The sequence below is a fragment of the Lissotriton helveticus genome, chromosome 1_1 (genome assembly GCF_964261635.1).
Source record: "Lissotriton helveticus chromosome 1_1, aLisHel1.1, whole genome shotgun sequence".
NCBI classification, from domain to species: Eukaryota; Metazoa; Chordata; class Amphibia; order Caudata; family Salamandridae; genus Lissotriton; species Lissotriton helveticus.
In genome coordinates, this window is record NC_136057.1 from 762,038,217 (window position 1) to 762,056,367 (window position 18,151).

Below are 18,151 nucleotides of genomic sequence, written 5' to 3' on the forward strand. Positions count from 1 at the left end.
TGCTTGTGTGGCTTTATGCTACTTGACCCATGGTTGGAGTGCCTTCTATTGAAGACTCCGACATCTTTCTGATTTCACCCTTACCGAATGCTTCTTAGCTTAGGGTTGCCCCTTTTAAGGTTGTGTAGGGAGAGATAGCTTGCTCATGCTAACTTTGAAAAATCATCTGATGCAATTTAATCCTCAGTTCATTTTCCTGATTGCTTGCATCATCATGGAGCTAGTCTTCTACATTGTATTATATAGGGTAAATCTCTTCAGGAGATTTTGTCTTATCTTGGTCTTTCTGTAATTTTATATGATTATGTTGAAATCGATTTATGTTGATTTGTTTCTAAATTTATTTAAATTAAACCCTACTGAACTCAGATTAAGTTGTCAAGTACACTAAAATTAGATGTTAACAAGTGATTGTTTTCTCCCTTACCTTTCGTGCTTCTAGAAAGGTCACCCCTCTGTAGATAACTGTTTGACTAGACCCAAGCTTCAACAGCCTCTCACATGAAACAGAAACACCACATTTGTTTGGCTTAGCCTTATATGAAAAGGCTTCCTACATTGACAGAGATACCCATATTTGTACGGAATCTTTAAGTTTATCATGACTATTCTTGTGATGGACAGATGCTCTTGATGTTAGCTATACTCCTCAATGTGCCACCGACAGCTGTTTGCCCTCCCACTTCTCTTCCTATGTCAGGTCACAATGCTGGTAGCATGAGGGTTCCCAGAGGTGTAAGGGAGCTCTCATAATCCCCCTTCCAGCAGCAAAGTCTTACTCTCTCACTCAGCAGCTGCCTTTCTGGTGCCTGTCGACTGCTCTACTTATCTGCTGCCCCAATACCAGGAGGGCCTCACTGTGCTTTAGCAGTATCTGCACTTGATCTGACAGAATATATAGTACAGCCAGTATAATGATGTGCCTGGTCCTAAAGCTGTAAGTAAACATAGAACAAGGGAACCCTGTAAGTCATAAAGGACCAAGGATGAGCAGTATGTTATTAGAGACAGTGGTCTCTATAAAGGAAACATAAAGGCTTACACACAGAGCTACATCGAAGCTGTGTAGGTCTATATCCAAATGGAAAAAACATTCTTTATTTAAACATTCAATAAACACGGACAACATTTAGTATAATGCAGTGTGCAGACAGTGACGGGGTTTGGAAATCTACAGATTTCAAGACCTCAGACATTTGTTTTCAAAGTGACTTTCAGTGATACACTGTTTACAGCAGTCAAAATGAGGAGAACATCTAATGCTCCACATCAAGCATAAGCAGAGGTTTTCGACGACGTTTTGATCCCCAACAGCGGTTGGGGGATCATTATCAGGACAGAAAAATCTGAATGCCTGAGAGGGAGCTGCCAATTCAAGATGTGGACCGTAAGGCCGGAGGGGTAGTGGATCAATATCCTACCCTTTGCGTCCTGGTGCAGTGATAAAAGGAATCATATTTAAAGCAGGATCAGAGGGGTTAGGGATTAATAACTCCCTGGTGAAGTCCTGCTGACATGGCTCGAATTCAAGCAGAAAATGAGGAGAATCCGCAGAGTGCTTGAGATTCGTCAGGATAGGAGCCGGTAATCCGGGAGCTGGAATCCAGGAGCGGAATCCAGCTATAGCAAGAGCTATGACTGCCTCAAAGAGAACCAGTGCACATTTTTAAAGAGTCCATGTCTTTTCTGTGGCAAGAGTTTTGAGGCTGGTGAGCACAGATAGGAGCTGCAACCCTGAACCTGATAGCCTTCAGTTTTTCCACATAAGCAAATACCCATGTTCCACCTTAGATATGCTTAAACTGATTGAAATTACACTTCAGATTAAATGTATGTAAGGGCAAGGAGGTGGGCCTTAATCAATAGGGGAAACTGGGATTTTCCTAGTGAATCTGATTTCATGCTATGCCCTAAACCAGACTCAACCGCACATTGGCTTCATATGTGGAATTGCTAACGGGAAGGTGCATCGATTAAGAGCTTTGTCTCATTTCTATTCTATTAAATTAACTTGATTACAATAGGACTATAGAATACTCTTTTGCAATGATTACGCACTCCTAACAACAGGAATAACATGTTTGCTTAAGAGTGACAAATGTTCTCCAATAGGAAAAATACATTTAACCGATTCTTCGAGGAGCATGAACGGAAAGGCTGACACATTTAGAAAGCTCCCACTAAACAACCAATTAAACATTTTAATGAAATATAAGATCATAAATAGCAAACTTGAAGAATTCAACACTAGATTTAAACAACCATCTCCCCAAAAAGCAAAACAGCCACATTATGCAAATTAAGTAAGACATGATCAAGCTGTAGTTCCTACAGTGAATCATATCAGCCAGCAAGTAGACAAGAGAATAAAAGATTGGGCACCGCATTTCAACATTTTGTGCTATTCTACGTACACTTGACAAGGTAGATAGCATTGACAATACATGATATGTTATGTTAGTAGTTAGTTATCTTTTTGTTTACTAAATAGTCATTTAAAATTGACCTGCTGATCAGTGTATTTAATGAATCTTGTATCTTCCAACAAAAATCCATAATGGCAGTCCTGCCTATCTCATCACTATTATAAGTAACCTAGTAATCTCAGGTAATTATACCATCTTTTCCTACCTGCATAATAGACATGCATCATACCTTATCACTGCCATCAATCTACTTACTATACAGGCTGCAGTCAAAATATCAAAGTCTGCCTATTTTCAGGGCTTAGTTGCAAAATGCCATTTTGCATTGGCTCTCACAGCACTATGCTAACCCACAGCTGAAAAAAAATAAAACATGGCTGCTTAAGGGAGGAATTAGAAGCAGCTGTAGGCACATTGGGGAAAGGTTATTTCAATCCTAATGAGATTTTGAGAAGCATAAGCCCTTGAAAAGGAATGTTGTCTGTACTTTCCTGAAGGAGAGGAGTTTTGCCAGTTTTTAGATTATCTGGGAGGGGGGTATGGCTTTCAATCAAATGTTGATATAAAAATACCAGACAAACTGGAAATGAACGAGTTGGCAAAGACGACAGTATCATTTTCGGGACAAATGGAATATACATCACTCTATTAGAACGTTGCTAAGAATGTCTACAATTGAAGCACATAGGAAGGGAGAGTGGCATCCAATTGCAAATTCTATTTTAGCAGTTGTTAAGTAAGTCAACAACGAGACACTTTTGGGTAAAGAAAATTATGTAAAAACCAAAAGCATGTTTTTAAAAAACGTGAGTTTTATATCAAAACAAGAGGGATTTTCTCAATTGATAGGAGGGCACACAGCATTAAAGAACTGATTAAATATGTATGTTTCATAAAGTTGGATCAGATACATAAAATGCATCAGAAAATCAATTTGCTGTAAGAGATCAAAGTGAGCAAAAATTAAAGGAATCTCTGAGGGGTTTCTCAGATTTAAAAGTGAGGTGAAAGCTACGGCTCCATGTTTGTGACAAGTTTGAAACAATCCATACTGGAGTATTAATACCTATGACAAATGCTAACAACACATGTACAAGAGACAAACAACCAACATATCAGATTACACAAGGCATATACTGAAAAACTAAAAGCATCTTTGGTGAAGGTTCTACTGTATATTGTCCAGAAACAAAGAAGACTCACTTTCTAGATCCTAGTTTCCACGTTCATAGTTCTTATCCACCGAGCACTCTGGAATGTAATCTATGCAGCACATTTGGAGTTATACAGTCAGACTTTCCAATTGTTCCCTTACTTCCTATGCCCTCACATCTGTACTCAGTCTTCTTGAAGAAAGTAAAGCAAAATCTAAGGAAATTGACATACAGACTGAGGGTGATTGAAACTTTAGATTTTTGTTTTAAATGCTAAACATTTTAGCAAAATTAGGCTTATTATGTGATATATATTGCACCAATATCTGCATTAACTTTTCTCGGTGATGGCAGACCTTGCACATAATAAGTCACACAAGACAAAGACAGGAGATTAGTTCATCGAGAAAATGTCTAGATTGAAGAGAAAATGCCTTTTGGTGAGAGATTGTTTCATTGAACCAGTCTTGTAAGGGCAAAATTCACCCAAACTTTTGCTTTACCAGAAGTAGTTAATATATTTCATGTATTGAGAAAGTTGCAAATTATGCAAGATTATGCCAGTGTAACAAAGATTACACAGTAGACTACTACAGAGTAATAACTTCCTTTTATAGTGTAGTGGTAACAGGAAATATAGAACATTGGACTCAGTTTTCTAACCATTTTAGAAAGTAGTCTTTGAAAAACCTGAGAAGAATTACAGAAGCATAACTTAATTAAATACATATCGGGTGGCTCAATTAAGAAATGATTAGTAGATCTCAATATGTTAAAATGTTCAAACATGAGATGCAGAGAGAGAACATTGTGCTACTATCATTATTTTAAGAGAAGGAATCAACATTGAGTGAAGATAAGTTTCTAAAATGAGTCTTTGAGTAAGAGTTTGGGAATATAGAATAATCATAACTCAGTTCTCATATCTGTTGGTGACATGTCAGCATTCAAGGAACATCAGTACCTAAATACCACTCTTGAAAAAAACCTCTAACACAGAACACTTGTTGGCTAAGTGTATTTCATGAATGATATATATGAATTCACTGAAAAGTAGGGAGGAAACATTGGAAAAAGCTGTTAACAAATGTAGAAGGACTGTATCTTTGAAGGCAAGAGCCTAGGTTCCCAACTTCATTAGAAAAACTGGCAGTTCAATGAGCTTTAATATAGCTGATGAGGAGACTTAGTGAGGGTAATTTCAGTTTCATATCCATTCATCCCATTGCCTATGGGCTGACTCCAGTGAGAAACCTGTTTTAGTAGTGTGGAAGCCTGCTGACTGCAACTGCATTGAAATCAAAGGATAATTTTCCCCTGATGAGTGAAGTCAATAAAATAAAGTTTTCCTGTTCTACTGCAGGAAACTAAAAGCTTTCTGTCTAATGCAATAAAATAACAGCTTCCTGTTCTACTGCAGTGAGCAGAACACTGTTCAGGTACTAGGTGCTGTTATAAGCTCTAATACGGAAGCGTCTCTAACAGGGTTCTTTCTGAAACAAAGTGATTTCTCAGCATTGGAAAACGAGTTTTATTCCATGCATCACATTTTGAAAGTGAAGTTGTGTATAATCATTGCTTACTGTATGTCAAATCTTTGAGCATGTCTCACTATTGTTTTGGAAGGAAGAATACGCCAGCGAAGGAACACCAAGGTCACAACATGCTACTTCAATCCTCATGCATTGACTTGACTCTCGGATACACAGTCATGCAGTCAGTTACAGCCAATTACATTTCAAAGGAGTTGTCCATCCTGATGCTGTTGCTGACATGTAATAATGCCTTGTGTGGTACTCCTGACAATTCATATCCTCTGACATTCCGCAATAGGGAAGGCACATGAATGGTGCATGATTATTAATCTATGTCATAAGACTGTAATTATGAAATGTGATCAACTGTGTAATTCAAGACATGAGACGCACACTACACTGCAGGCATGGCAACCCCCACCTACTATTTAAGGTTTATTCCATTTAGCAGCAATCTTGAATACTAATTCCCCATACTTGACTCAAAAAGGCTACAGTAATCTATTGTTTCCATGTATTAATAATAAGTATATTTTATTGTGCAAGTTTGCTGCTTGTCTCCCAGTATAATTTCCCTTTAGTATGTGCTTATTTTATTTTTTCCTGTTGTACGTAAGCAAAGAAGTGTACACAGGAGAAATAAAAGACGTAAGTAAAAAATGAGAGAAATTGGTCTGACACTCACTCCTACTTGCTCTAACAAAAACGTATTAATATTAAAGAGCAATTGTTAAAGTCACTCTAGTACCAGTAGACACAAGCAATGGTCTGCAAATTTGGGCAACAGAATGTACAACTCCATGCTAACATCGAACGTGCCTGTGGACACAAGCAACAAGCAATCATCTCACTAAGAAAAGAAACCAATAATAAAGGTACAACACGGTTTCAATTGCATGCTTTCAACATGCTTGCACACAGTACTTCTCAGAGTGAGGCAGAAGTGAACATACTACATAGTGGTGCCTCACCTGGACCTGTCTGAAACATTTCCTCTGAACTCACACAATCAGAGAGACCCTCAGCACCAATGCGGACTTTATATGCGGCTCCGGGTGTCAAACCCTTTAACACAAAGAAGCTCCAAGTTTCATTTACACATTCTTTTTTCCAATCTTCTTTACCTGAAAAGAATTTTAGGAAAACAACACATTGGAGTAGTCCATGCTTAAATTCATCACCCAAGATGACCAAACCCTTAGCAATTCTACATTACTATAAAGGAAACTAGTTTTGCTTCCAGGACAGTTTGGCCTTCGTACCACATGCAACAACCCTTTTCGGTGACACATGCATAGCTCATTAGAGTGAATGCCAAGAAATTGTAAATACACTTCTAAATATCAATAACCTCGAATCAATGAGATCAAAGCTTGTTTTATTATTTTTCTTTTTCATTTAGCTTTACTTTAATTGTGATCCTTGTGCTGTAATCCTAGTACAAAAACTGTACAAATTGAAATCATGCAGAAAATTTTAAAGTGAAAGTAGTCTTTCATCTCTCATGAAATGATTCAAATGAAATTATTCATTGGGTTGGATATTTCTAAATCTATCAGCGGCTTTTGAACCGATGAGTATAAGTGCAAAAAGTAATCAACTTCTTGGTCAATAAACTATGTAATCCGATTTTAAAGTAGAAGGACAAATTAGATATTCTAGATGAAATCTGGCTCAACTTTCTCATTCAAGGCAATGCAAGAAAAGAAAAATATTATTTTCCAAGCACATTGTGGAACACAAAGAGACAGACCTGATAGTTTATGAACACATCACCAGAGAATAGTTTATGACCACACGCGATGAAATACACTATGGAACACACAATATCATGCACAAGGTAGCCGAATGTTCATGGTTCCAAGCACAATAAAACGAAATACAAGTTGTGCTAAAATATATTTACAGTGAATGTGATCTGCACCAGATTACATTGAAAAAAGTATTTTGTAGTAAGATTGCAAATAACTGAACAACTTCTTACTGAATGCTTCACCAGATTCAACATATTCAACAAATAACTTCGTGGTGGGACCCTCATATTCCCAAATGACTGTTGCGTACGTCGCAGCCGCAGTAACATTCCTGATCCTTGGATAAACTGGGCAGACTGAATACATAACAGAGAAACAGAAACAGGTTCATTTGTGTCTCTAAGTACTCTGATGAACATAATCTTATTTGCCGAATAAGTGCCTGGCAGCTCACACCTTTCCTTAGAACATTTGTAACATGGCTATCCTACTGCAAGACAATCATGCCAAGAAACAAGCGTTGTGGTGCCAAAGGTCTTGCACAGACATAGACTGAATGACTACAAGCTATGATATTTGAAACTGAAGTAGGAGTATGCATTAATCGATGTAATAAACAATGACTTTTTAACAAGTTGTATAATGAGAAAAAATGACAACAGTACCCTTGGAGAATGTTGAATGGACAGATGAAGTTGCAAAAAGAGTTTCTGAATACCCTGCAACACCAGAAAGAGGAAAGATAACAGAGAAGAAAGACAGGGTATCATTTCAAAGAGTGAAAGTGGTTGAATTGAATTTATACCATCAAGATCATGCAAAATTGTGGTCTTTTTGACAGCAATGATGAAGAAGTGAAGGTGAAGTAAAGCGGTGGATTCATGCACTTGAATACACGGCAGGATTGGTGTGTTTCTTTAAGGAGAATAGCATCTAAACAACAGCACTTGTTTCCGTAGGAGGATTCTGGATCTCTATTCAGATCATGTTGGAATATTACAGAATTGTCTATATACTGGAAACATACAATTTGATAATAATAATAAACTGTTTATGTTCAACCCCACTTGTTCAGCATCCTATGTATACATTTATGTGTGCAGGAGATACAACTCCCCATATAAATGTACCCAAGTTATTTGTTTGTCTGTACCCACTGTGCGTCATCCACTAAGAATTTATTTTGCCATCTTTTGTCAGTCTTTGGTGCATTTGTTGAACTGGACGAAACTTATATTGTAATCACTCTGTTAATATTAGTGATTCCTTGCCTGCCCTGGACTGCGAGAGAAAGAGCATGTTATTGAGTGATCTTTCAATATTTTTACTTTCATTTGAAACAACTTTGGGCACCAGCCAACTGCTAAACGGTCCCTGGTGCCAGTTCTCTGAAACCTAAACTTGGAAACAAATTGACTAACCCCAGTTGACTTGTCCACCCTTAAGTAAGACCACAGTATAAGGGATTGGAAAAGGAAGCAGTGGTATAATATTTAGCTGCTACATGTCTGCTACAGGATAGTAGGTCTTCAGGGCTGCTATTACAGTTCTGAAATGCTGAAAAGCTACACCTGGCAAAACAGAAACAATTTTAACATGTATTACAGTTGATATGTTAGATTAACTAAGTTACCTATAAGAAGAACCCTGATTACCCCAAGATCTAGGTGCAAAATGTCCAAAGGTAAGCCATGCCTACCATTTGGATTAGTATCTCCTTGCAGTGAAAGGATACAAAAAGATTATTTTTCACTGCATTGGCCATTATAGCCTTTTCCGAAGGTGAAAATCTACTAAGGAAAAAGAGTTCACAGAAGTCAGGCTTGGAAAAAGTTATAGTGACCAGCCATTCACTGTTTTAATATATACCCAAACTCTAATGTGGTGAACATAGATTTTTTGTAATATATATTACAAATATGATTTCATAAAAACAACAGCTTTATCTCGGCTAAGAGTTTATATTTATGTTTTGTGAAGCGCATGGCTACCCGAAGGCTACCCCGCGCTGGTGATTACTGTGCTAAGAGTAGGTCCTCTAGTACATTAACGGGGAAATAGCCATTAACTTTCTTACTGATGAAAGTTCATTTCCCAGTGCTCTGAGACTGGTTGGAAGATTGTTCCACAACTTCGGTACTACGTGTGCAAACGATCTTTCTCCCTATCCCATCCTTTTTACCCTGGTGGGACTGAGGAAATGAAGATCTGAGAATCTCAGGTGTCTAGTTGCAACATAAGTGGTTACCAACTCTCTAAGCTTTACTGGGCCCTAGTTATTTATGGCCCTTTGAGCAATACAGAGGATTCAAACGTAATCCTTGCCTCAATTGGGAGCCAATGCAGCTGTCTGAGTTTGCACATTAATTCTGCCATGGTGGGCTTTCTATTCTCTCTTATTGCAACAGTGAGCTGTGTGATGAGGTGTAATAAACGTTTTCTGGGAGAATAGCATGGTAGGTCTGTGCCTGCTAGCAGAATGGAAGGGGAAATTCATCGCTGGCTACTTATATAGGAAAATGAGAGAGGGGAATGGAAGATAACATCAGCGAATCTTGACAAAACAATGCGGGAAACTTTAGAGTAGCATGTCTATAATAAACGCTGCTATCCTGTCAGGGGCTTTGGAATTTGCTCTGCTCACAACAAACTGACCTCTGCGGCCTGCAAGGGAGGGGTTTGCTTCAGAATAGGATAGAATTGGTTTTGAGCAGAATACCCCTCATCTGATTAGGACAACCCCGGGAGAAAATTCAGAGCTTCACAAATGAGCTGAGAAGTTTAAAGACCCACACAGACGTTTTTTATCATAATTTACCAGAGAGGAGAAACCGGAAGTGCTGAAAGAGTAGGATAGTTTGGGTAGGGAATTGTCTTTTAGATTAGACCAATGTTGTCACAATCTACCGAAAGGTTACCCTATAAATGTTTTCCAAACACCAGCTTATCAGAACACACATGAATTTGGAAGAAACCAAAAGAAGAAGTAGTCCTCTGATTGCTGTCTGCCTAGAGGAGTGAGGGAATCCTGCTGCTCTTTTTACTCTTGCTTAGAAGGTATTCTGTTATAGACAGAAACAGAGACAGAAAAAGCTGAAGAAGGAGTACCTCTAGGAACAAACCAATTGACCAGTCAGAAATGGACTGGATTTTTCTGGAGCCCTTCCTGGATGGGGAGGTTCTTTGCACACTGCTAACCTGTAGGCTGGGCCCTATAAGCCTTGCTAAATGGGCGATTATCGGCCAATTTAGGAGCCTATGCATAGTACTCAAAGCAATTACAAACAATGGAGTGACCCAAGCATAGTCCGAAGGACCTGTATATTAATTGATACAAATAAACAGTGGTCCGATTGGAGAGAGGCGAACACAACAAAGACGGGTGAAACAATCACCCGTTCGCCTCCCCAATTAGTACACAAAGCAGCCCATGGGCATAAACCGAGTTATTGTTCCACAGTTTACCATCCAAACTAGACAGCCGAAGCCTGAGATAACTAGTCATCACAGGACCAGCTGCTATAGGGCTAGGTACAAATGACCTAGGGAGGGAGCTCCATGCCATGGGCTCCTCATTTTGGACTGCCATTCCCACCATATCAGATTGGGGGGGTGATGTAGTCACATTCTGCAGAGGAGTGTGCTCCCCTTTTGTGCATAACATATGTCTAGAGTCATCCTTGACATTAGGGCACAAGTCGGGGGTACATGCAGGTACACTGTATCCACCCACTCCTTTCAGAGGGTGGACACCATCCCCCCTTCCAAGAAGTCGGACCCACAGAAATTTGCTGAACGAGTCCCAGAGTAATTTTCAGACACCGGGACGTGTTCAGCAGCACCTGCACGCTGTCTACTTTCGATTCCAAGCAGCAACGTGCAGGCAGCGAGGGAGCTTTTTTTAGCACTTCCAGCTGGGACAAAGTTAAGGGGCCTTCAGGCCTACTTTTTTTTTAAATATCCTAACTGGAGGTGGCCTGGAACTTCACACTTAAATGTAAATGCCACGGAGGGGAAACAAAGGCACACAGCTTGTTATCTCTTAACAAGTACTTAGGAGAGGCAGCTTTTGCCTTTGTTTTGTCCCTGTATATAATAGATGCATGCACCGTAAGAATGTCAGGTGTGTTTGTCTGTCCCGGTATTTACACAAATAACACTTTCAATAGCACTGTTTTATTTCTTTTATAGTGCTATGCAATCCAATGCAGGGTGTCAGAGCTCTTTATGTAACATAAACATTATACATTGACAATAAATCATGCACATTTGTAAATCATTGTACAAGATGAGTTACACAAGACAGTGAGAGTTACAAGGTGTAGGAGTCACATGTCCTTTATACTTCACTATGGTCTTTTACAAGGAATACAATTTATAAACTGCAGGTAACAAAAGGATCTCTGTTTTAAAAGCCGTAACCCACTTTACTATCTACATAAAAAAAATCTGTCATCAGCGTGTTAGATGATGTGCTTCGCAGGAGACACATTTACCTTCTCTACTACTTCAAATCTGGGACTTCACAAAACACAGATCTCTCCAGCAAGCGCGTTAACTACTAGAAATATCTCACCCTTATTAGGATTCCCTGAGATTTACTGGGCACCGTCACAGCAGATGCCTTAACCCAATCAAATATTTTAAAATGTAGACTTTGCAACCAATTAAGCATAATATCTAAAACCATGCTTCTCCTTGTTGCCAATTTCTTTGTGGCAGGGGTTAAAAAAATAAATGTATTAGTTGAGGCCCAAATTTTGCGTCAGGATTGCACCACTTTTTTGGTACAACCCCAACGCCAAATCTCATTTGTTAAATCTCATAATGTGCTTAAATGTACTCATGATATACTTGATAAACATATGTGTGAGCTCTTAATATCCAATGTCGCTTCTTGTGATGTCACTTCCAGTGAGGCAACATCCTGTGATGTGACGTGCAAGGTCACGCATCGTGACATCATGCGCTGTGATGGCACGGCACGTGTCATGATTTCCCTTGGATACTGCCTAACCTGGTTAGTCCCCCCACTTCTGTTTTTTAGGACGTCTGCCCTGACTGATGCTCTCTCCTTTTGAGAATCTGCATCCATAAATTAGGCCTCAAATCTCGTGACCTTATCCTGCACACCATGCACCCATGACAGGTCTCTTTCCTGTCGACCAGCAGCTACCACTGATCTTACATTTCCTCAAATAAGATTTGTTCATGACTACACGTGGTGCTTGTGCAGGATATCGTCACAATGGCAGCATGGAACAGTGGCACAGCTTCTCCCCATCTGAAGTGGACTATCTGTTACATTTCACAACTGTGCTTTGGTGCCCTGAGCAAACTACTTCGATTGACCTCTATAGAGGTGTACGATGATGCACTTGATGTATGCATGTGGATTTAACTATACAGTATTTCTATAGCGCGTACCCAGCCAAGGGCAGCTGTCCCGGTCAGCGACAACATGACGTCAACGAGTGATAGGAGAGGTAGAGGGGTTGTGCTGTGGACGCTTAATGCATTGTTGTGATACATAACAGTTGTGGTATAAAACAATGAAAACAATAAACATGGCGGGTGCAGGCATTTCGTATACAGATTTTACTGTCTGATCATCAATGTGTTACAGGTAGTTGAACATTTACATTTACTATACTTTCGAGCACTTGCAAACTAGCGTATTTTGCAATATATTTACCATATTAGAATGAATAAACGGTCTCGAAATCTTTGGAAAACATTTGTACACGTTTAGAAAGAAAATATTATGCCACTAGGTGGCAGCACTACCTAAGAATTCTAAATTGATCTACTTGCTTTTTACATGAAAATTAATAGAAAATACCACAAAGCATACTTCCGCCGCTCGGTCTAATTTGCAAGACAAAGCCCAAATCTGCCCCAAAAAAAATGCGTGAAATTTTTCAATTTTTTTTCACGTTACTTTGGAAATATTAGAGCAAATCTTCCGAAACGGTGGTGAATTAACGGGGCCATCCAGTGAATGATGGACCACACGCGCGCGACGCCCATAGTGTTTTAAGATATTAACGCTTGAATCGACCTTTGCATGTGCAATTGAGATACCATTCTAAAAGAGAAACATGTTCTAGGTATATAGAAATGGGATAAATAGGCCGTAAAATCAGACCATATTAATATGCTTACGTCAAAAGACTGCCATCGTGCTCCCAGGATGGAAAAATGTGTGCTGTGCATCATATGGACGACTAAGATCTGATAAATGGCCGCCAAATTGCAGACAAATTTAGACATACGAATCGTCCAGCATATCTCCTGCGTGAGCGTCACTCGTAGTGGAGAGGTGTGGCGCCGCGGCCAGGGCGACTGACGCTGGAATCTGGGGATCAGGGTTCGATCCCCGGCTCTGGCGGCAGGTTAGCCCAGCACCATGCGACTCTGGGCAATAGCTTGCTTAATCTTCCCGACGGCCCCCCAGCGCCTAGAGACCCTAACGGGTGATTGTGCGCTATACAAATGTGGATTATTATTATTATTCAATGCAAAGAGACAATGCAGCATCTCTACCTAACTCCTGGGCAAACACGTCCCTACAGAACTATGTATCATCATGGTATTACTAATAACTACACCAATGGTTGTTCTAACCCACACTCGGGCCCAGACTATCACATATGCATATTAGCTCCTAGTATTTCCTGACCTTTGGCAACAGAGCTCAGCATTGCCAACCCTTAAACTCGGGTTAAGTAGGCAAGCATTCGGTGTACTCAGGAAGGGCCTCTTGGAAATTCAAACCAGTTGTTCACTCTCCTCGGACAGAGAAAGCGCTGAAATAACTTCAAGGAACTTTGCATCGATGACACCTCTAAATAAAGGGCTTGGCGTGCCAATGACTATATAGACTTCTTTAAAGTAACAGTAATCTCAAAAGACAATTCAAGTGGTAGACTATCAACAACCAGTGGAGGAATTCTTGCGTGATACACCTAGAAATAATCCTCCCCCAAATGTCTTAGACTTGTGCTCCGCTCACAAATTCCAGGCTACTTATTAACAATCTACAGTTTGTCAATATACAAAGAAACAGATAAAACTATGAGGGCACTGCATTGCACATGTGGGTTCTATGTTTACAATCTCATATACAATTTTGGTATCTTAGATCCAGAAAAAATGACTTTCTGCTGGAATAAAGAGTTTCACTTAGAGAGAAATCCATCTTAAGGTTCATCAGAATGTATTTAAAAAATATTTTGCATTGTTCATTTAATGTGCCATTCTATGGCTCTAAGAGGCAGATATACAAGGACTGGCGCATCCCTGCATATCAGCAGGGATGCGCCAGGTAAGATGCATCAAGTAGGTTACCCTTGCGCCAACACAGATGCGCCGCATTTACAGATGTGTGACGCAGCTGATGGCGCAAGGGCGGCGCATTGCTGGAATCGTGTCGCACACAACTCCAGCAATGCTCAGGGGCTGCCCATACACATGCTGTGTCACGCCTTAAGCCTGCTTCAAGCAGGCACAGGGTTTTGACGCAGGGGCTTCAGAAAAGTGACTCCGTGAAATCTTGTAGATTTCACTGCGTCACTATTCCGAGGCTTTTTCTGACGAAACGCCCACCCTGCATACATTAAACCTGACGCAGGTTTAATGTGGGGCAGGGCTTTACAAAGTGACGCATCTCCCTAGATGCATCACGTTGTAAATCTGTCACAGCATGGCGCTAGTTTTACGCCGCTCCTGCGTCACAGAAGTGACGCAACGGCGGTGCAAAAGTGGCGCACAGGGCTTGTAAATCTGCCCCTCAGTGTTTGGTGGTACTGGATGTTTGTTCATGTCTGGACAAGTTTATGTTTTTCTGATTAGCAACATTCAGGTCAAAACAGGTGCTTAGAGATGCTTTGACCTAATCTAGATGGCTCTCTCCACCTGAAGCTGGGACCCTCTGTCCTGACTGCGTCCCTTGCCCCATGTCGTCTAAATGTGCCGAGCTGTGAGGAAAGTTCATTCTCATTGTTGACAATGCTGTGTGTCATTCCAATAATTCTCGAGTACAGAAGTCATGCACAGGTTCATTTTAGCTTTACCTGCACATACGTCAGGTGGGAGATAATCAGCTTAAAGTACTACACGTAGTTAGAGACAAACCAAAAGACAGCGGTTGGTGCTAAATACGAAGGCATGCAGCAAACGACGTGCTGTAAAGTCATGAGACAGGTTAGACATGCTGAAGACAAAAGTTAAAGGTTATTCGCAAAACAGAAAACAAAATAGTAAATTAACAGCTTGTTTATGTATTTTACGAGTTTTGTGTTACAACTGTACATATTTTGGTTCATGGTTAATTAAAACGCAGAATCTCTTTCTAATAGTACTAGGTTTACTCGCACTCGAACTTCACCACTTAATTAGAGAATAACTTGTGTGAACCAGACACAAGTTATTTATGCACCTAAGCATATTACTGTTAACATTTACAAAAAGAACTACAAAGTCTTCATTTTGTTTAATTGAGCATGTGGATTTCCTTGCCAGGGTGATATAACAATATTTATTATAGCATTAAATACATCGGAACATCGCAGTGCTGTCTGCCACCAGTCACGTGAAAAATCAATGTCACGTGTTGAGTGGAAGCAGGCTAGAACCTCTATTTTTCCTCTTGCGTGTAACGCTGCGCACAGCAGATCAATTAAAGCTCCGGGGTACAGTTTGGGAACTGCTAGACACAAATCACACACCATCGTCGTTCGTAGTGTACTCAAGAAGAAGAGGGCTTGCAGAGCAGTTGGCACACATGCAACACAGCATTTCAGAATACCATGCATGATCTGGAGAGTTGTGACACATTCTATTGCACAAGGTAAATAACCTGTAACTCCCCTCACCTCAAGAAGCTCCCCTGGCTCCCCATCCACAGAGATGTCAATTCAAGATGCTAACCCATGCCTACAAAGCCCTCCACAATCAAGGACCAGCATACATCAACCACTGCCTGAGCTTCCACCAACCCTCCAGACACCTGCACTCCAATTCCCTCTACCTCGCTCACACCCCTGCATCTGCAGAAGCAGCAGTGGAGGGCGCTGCTTCTCCTACCTCGCCGCAAAGCCATGGAACAGCCTCCCCTTCCACCTCCCAACCTCACCCTCTCTTCACGAATTTACGAAGGGACTCAAGACCTGGCTGTTTCAACCGATTCCACCCGAGCAGCAGGGCTCTCAGCTCCTGGATACTCTTGTGGGTCATTAGGAGCGCTATATAAATCCTGTTTGATAGACTAATTGACCCAACGTCATTAAAATTGTAAGAATACATATTTACACAGACTATCGTTTAAACTCAATCAAGAATAATAAGTGACATAAACTTAAAGGCAGGGAAATGGCATGTCACCTACACTCCCCCTACATTTAAAGCATGTGACTGCTGCACAATGGTGGGAAGAGGCAAGGAGCGACAGCTCTGTGGATCCGGGTTCTGACTCCTGCCTCACCCCTAAGCCAAGTCAGTGCTTCGAGTAACCATGCTTTGTAGCGCCACATTTACCACATAACATAACTCTTAATAAATGGCCAGAGAACACGTCTGAAGGATGACGTACTTGCAATTGTGCAACACTTTGTTGCATCATCACAGAGTCCTGTGTGATGTTACTGCCCTCTGACGCAACTTAGTACAACCTTATATTAAATGCTTTTTGGCAGGTTATCTGTTACAATACCAGAACTCAGGGGACTCTAAGGTTTTCTGTGGCAGCCACAATTGTGCATCTGGTAATGGTACAGAATACAATGCGGTATGCATTTAAAAATGCGTACTTTATGTGCCACCCTTCCACAACCCAAATGATTTATTTCTCACATTTGTCTAACCGTTTTATCATACACTCTGGACTAAATTACGCTACACCCTATAGTAAACAGTTTTAGCAATTAAGGCGTGGTAGGGAAAGAACCATGATGTCATGGCAGCATCATGTTGGACAACATTGTAACTATTATTTGATTATTGCGAATAATGTAATGTCGAGGCTGTACTGTGGCCAAGCAGACACCAGGATACATAACACTTTCTTATTACAAGTCAGTAAAAACATGGCGGTGCTTCTTCGAACTCTTTGTACATACCAGTCTTACCTTCATCCATCAATGTCATTGCTTCCTCTGTGATTTGATTTCCTGGTCCCATAGAAGTGTGTGCATAAAAGTAAAATTTGTATCGCGTGCTGTAAGTTAAATTTCTTAGCACCAGGTTGGTCTCGTTGGCCGGAATTCGGATCACTACTTGCGGGCCTAACTCATGTGTGCTGTTAACTGTTTTGGGAAAGAAACAGACTTGGTTATTGAATTCAAAATCTTACACTCGTTTATTCTATCAAGACCTACCAAAACTCTCATTTTGATAACAACTATCCACCGACCTAAAAGTGGCTGTGACTCAGATCTGTGGTGTTTAACCTAACATCAGAAAATGTAATCTTTCCTCTTATTGACCCCACCGAACACATATACTTGAGTTAAACACCAAAACTTTGAAAGAGGATTAGAATGAAACAAATAAACTGAAATATATGATTCATAATTATGTTTAACTTTTGCACTATACGCTGTGAAAACCCATAAAATGTTGGAGAATATGTTACAGTATTGCTACATCAGTACTAACAACAGCTCAGGTCTGTCTTGTAGGTGATCCATCTACGAATCATTATTTCATGTTGCAACAAATGCGGCCATTGTTTGTGGGTGCGGCGTGGGGTATTCACACAAGATTTAATTTAGATTCCCATTTTATTCCCCTGATCCTCAGAGTTTAGAGACCCACTGATATTTTTTGCACGGAGTCTCTGTAATGACAGTTATTATCATACCTCTGGATATAAGCAACAGGATTCCTTCAACTGATTACCAAAGGAGTTTTTTTGCCTATCTTAGCTGGAAGATAGATCAGTGAGTCAACACCCATGACCATAAGAAGTGGTCTGAAGGTCACAAGTTCAAATCTCAGCAGGGCAGACTCTGCCATCCATCCTTCTGAGGTTGGTAAAGTGAGTACCATAAGCTGGATAACAACAAGTTTGTTATTTTAGTGCTTAGAAATGACAGAAAAGCGTCATGAAACACCATAAGAACTAAGCTCCAAGCAGAAAGCACCGAGACCTGATGATAGCAGACACCCAGTTTAGGCATAGAAGAAACAGACTATAGAAAACAATTTTGTCACATTTCGAACTTCTTTGGAAGATAGAATCCTGAGAAAAAAGTTTATAATCTGAATCTACTGTGAAAAAT

At 40.3% G+C, this 18,151-nt stretch overlaps 1 protein-coding gene across 13 annotated transcripts in view; it reads right to left on the reverse strand.

Moving 5' to 3' along the window:
• Positions 1-18,151, reverse strand: part of NRCAM (neuronal cell adhesion molecule) — a 219,790-nt gene that overhangs the window by 42,559 nt on the left and 159,080 nt on the right. For 6 of the 13 annotated variants that reach the window (XM_078674305.1, XM_078674310.1, XM_078674308.1 and 3 more), the window contains 4 exons: positions 16,988-17,173; positions 7,535-7,588; positions 7,100-7,225; positions 6,087-6,239 (listed from right to left, as the gene is read on the reverse strand). In XM_078674305.1, coding sequence (XP_078530431.1) covers positions 6,087-6,239; positions 7,100-7,225; positions 7,535-7,588; positions 16,988-17,173 — 519 coding nt within the window. The remainder of the gene's footprint in view (positions 1-6,086; positions 6,240-7,099; positions 7,226-7,534; positions 7,589-16,987; positions 17,174-18,151) is intronic. The other 7 variants (XM_078674316.1, XM_078674315.1, XM_078674314.1 and 4 more) reach the window with 4 other exon arrangements.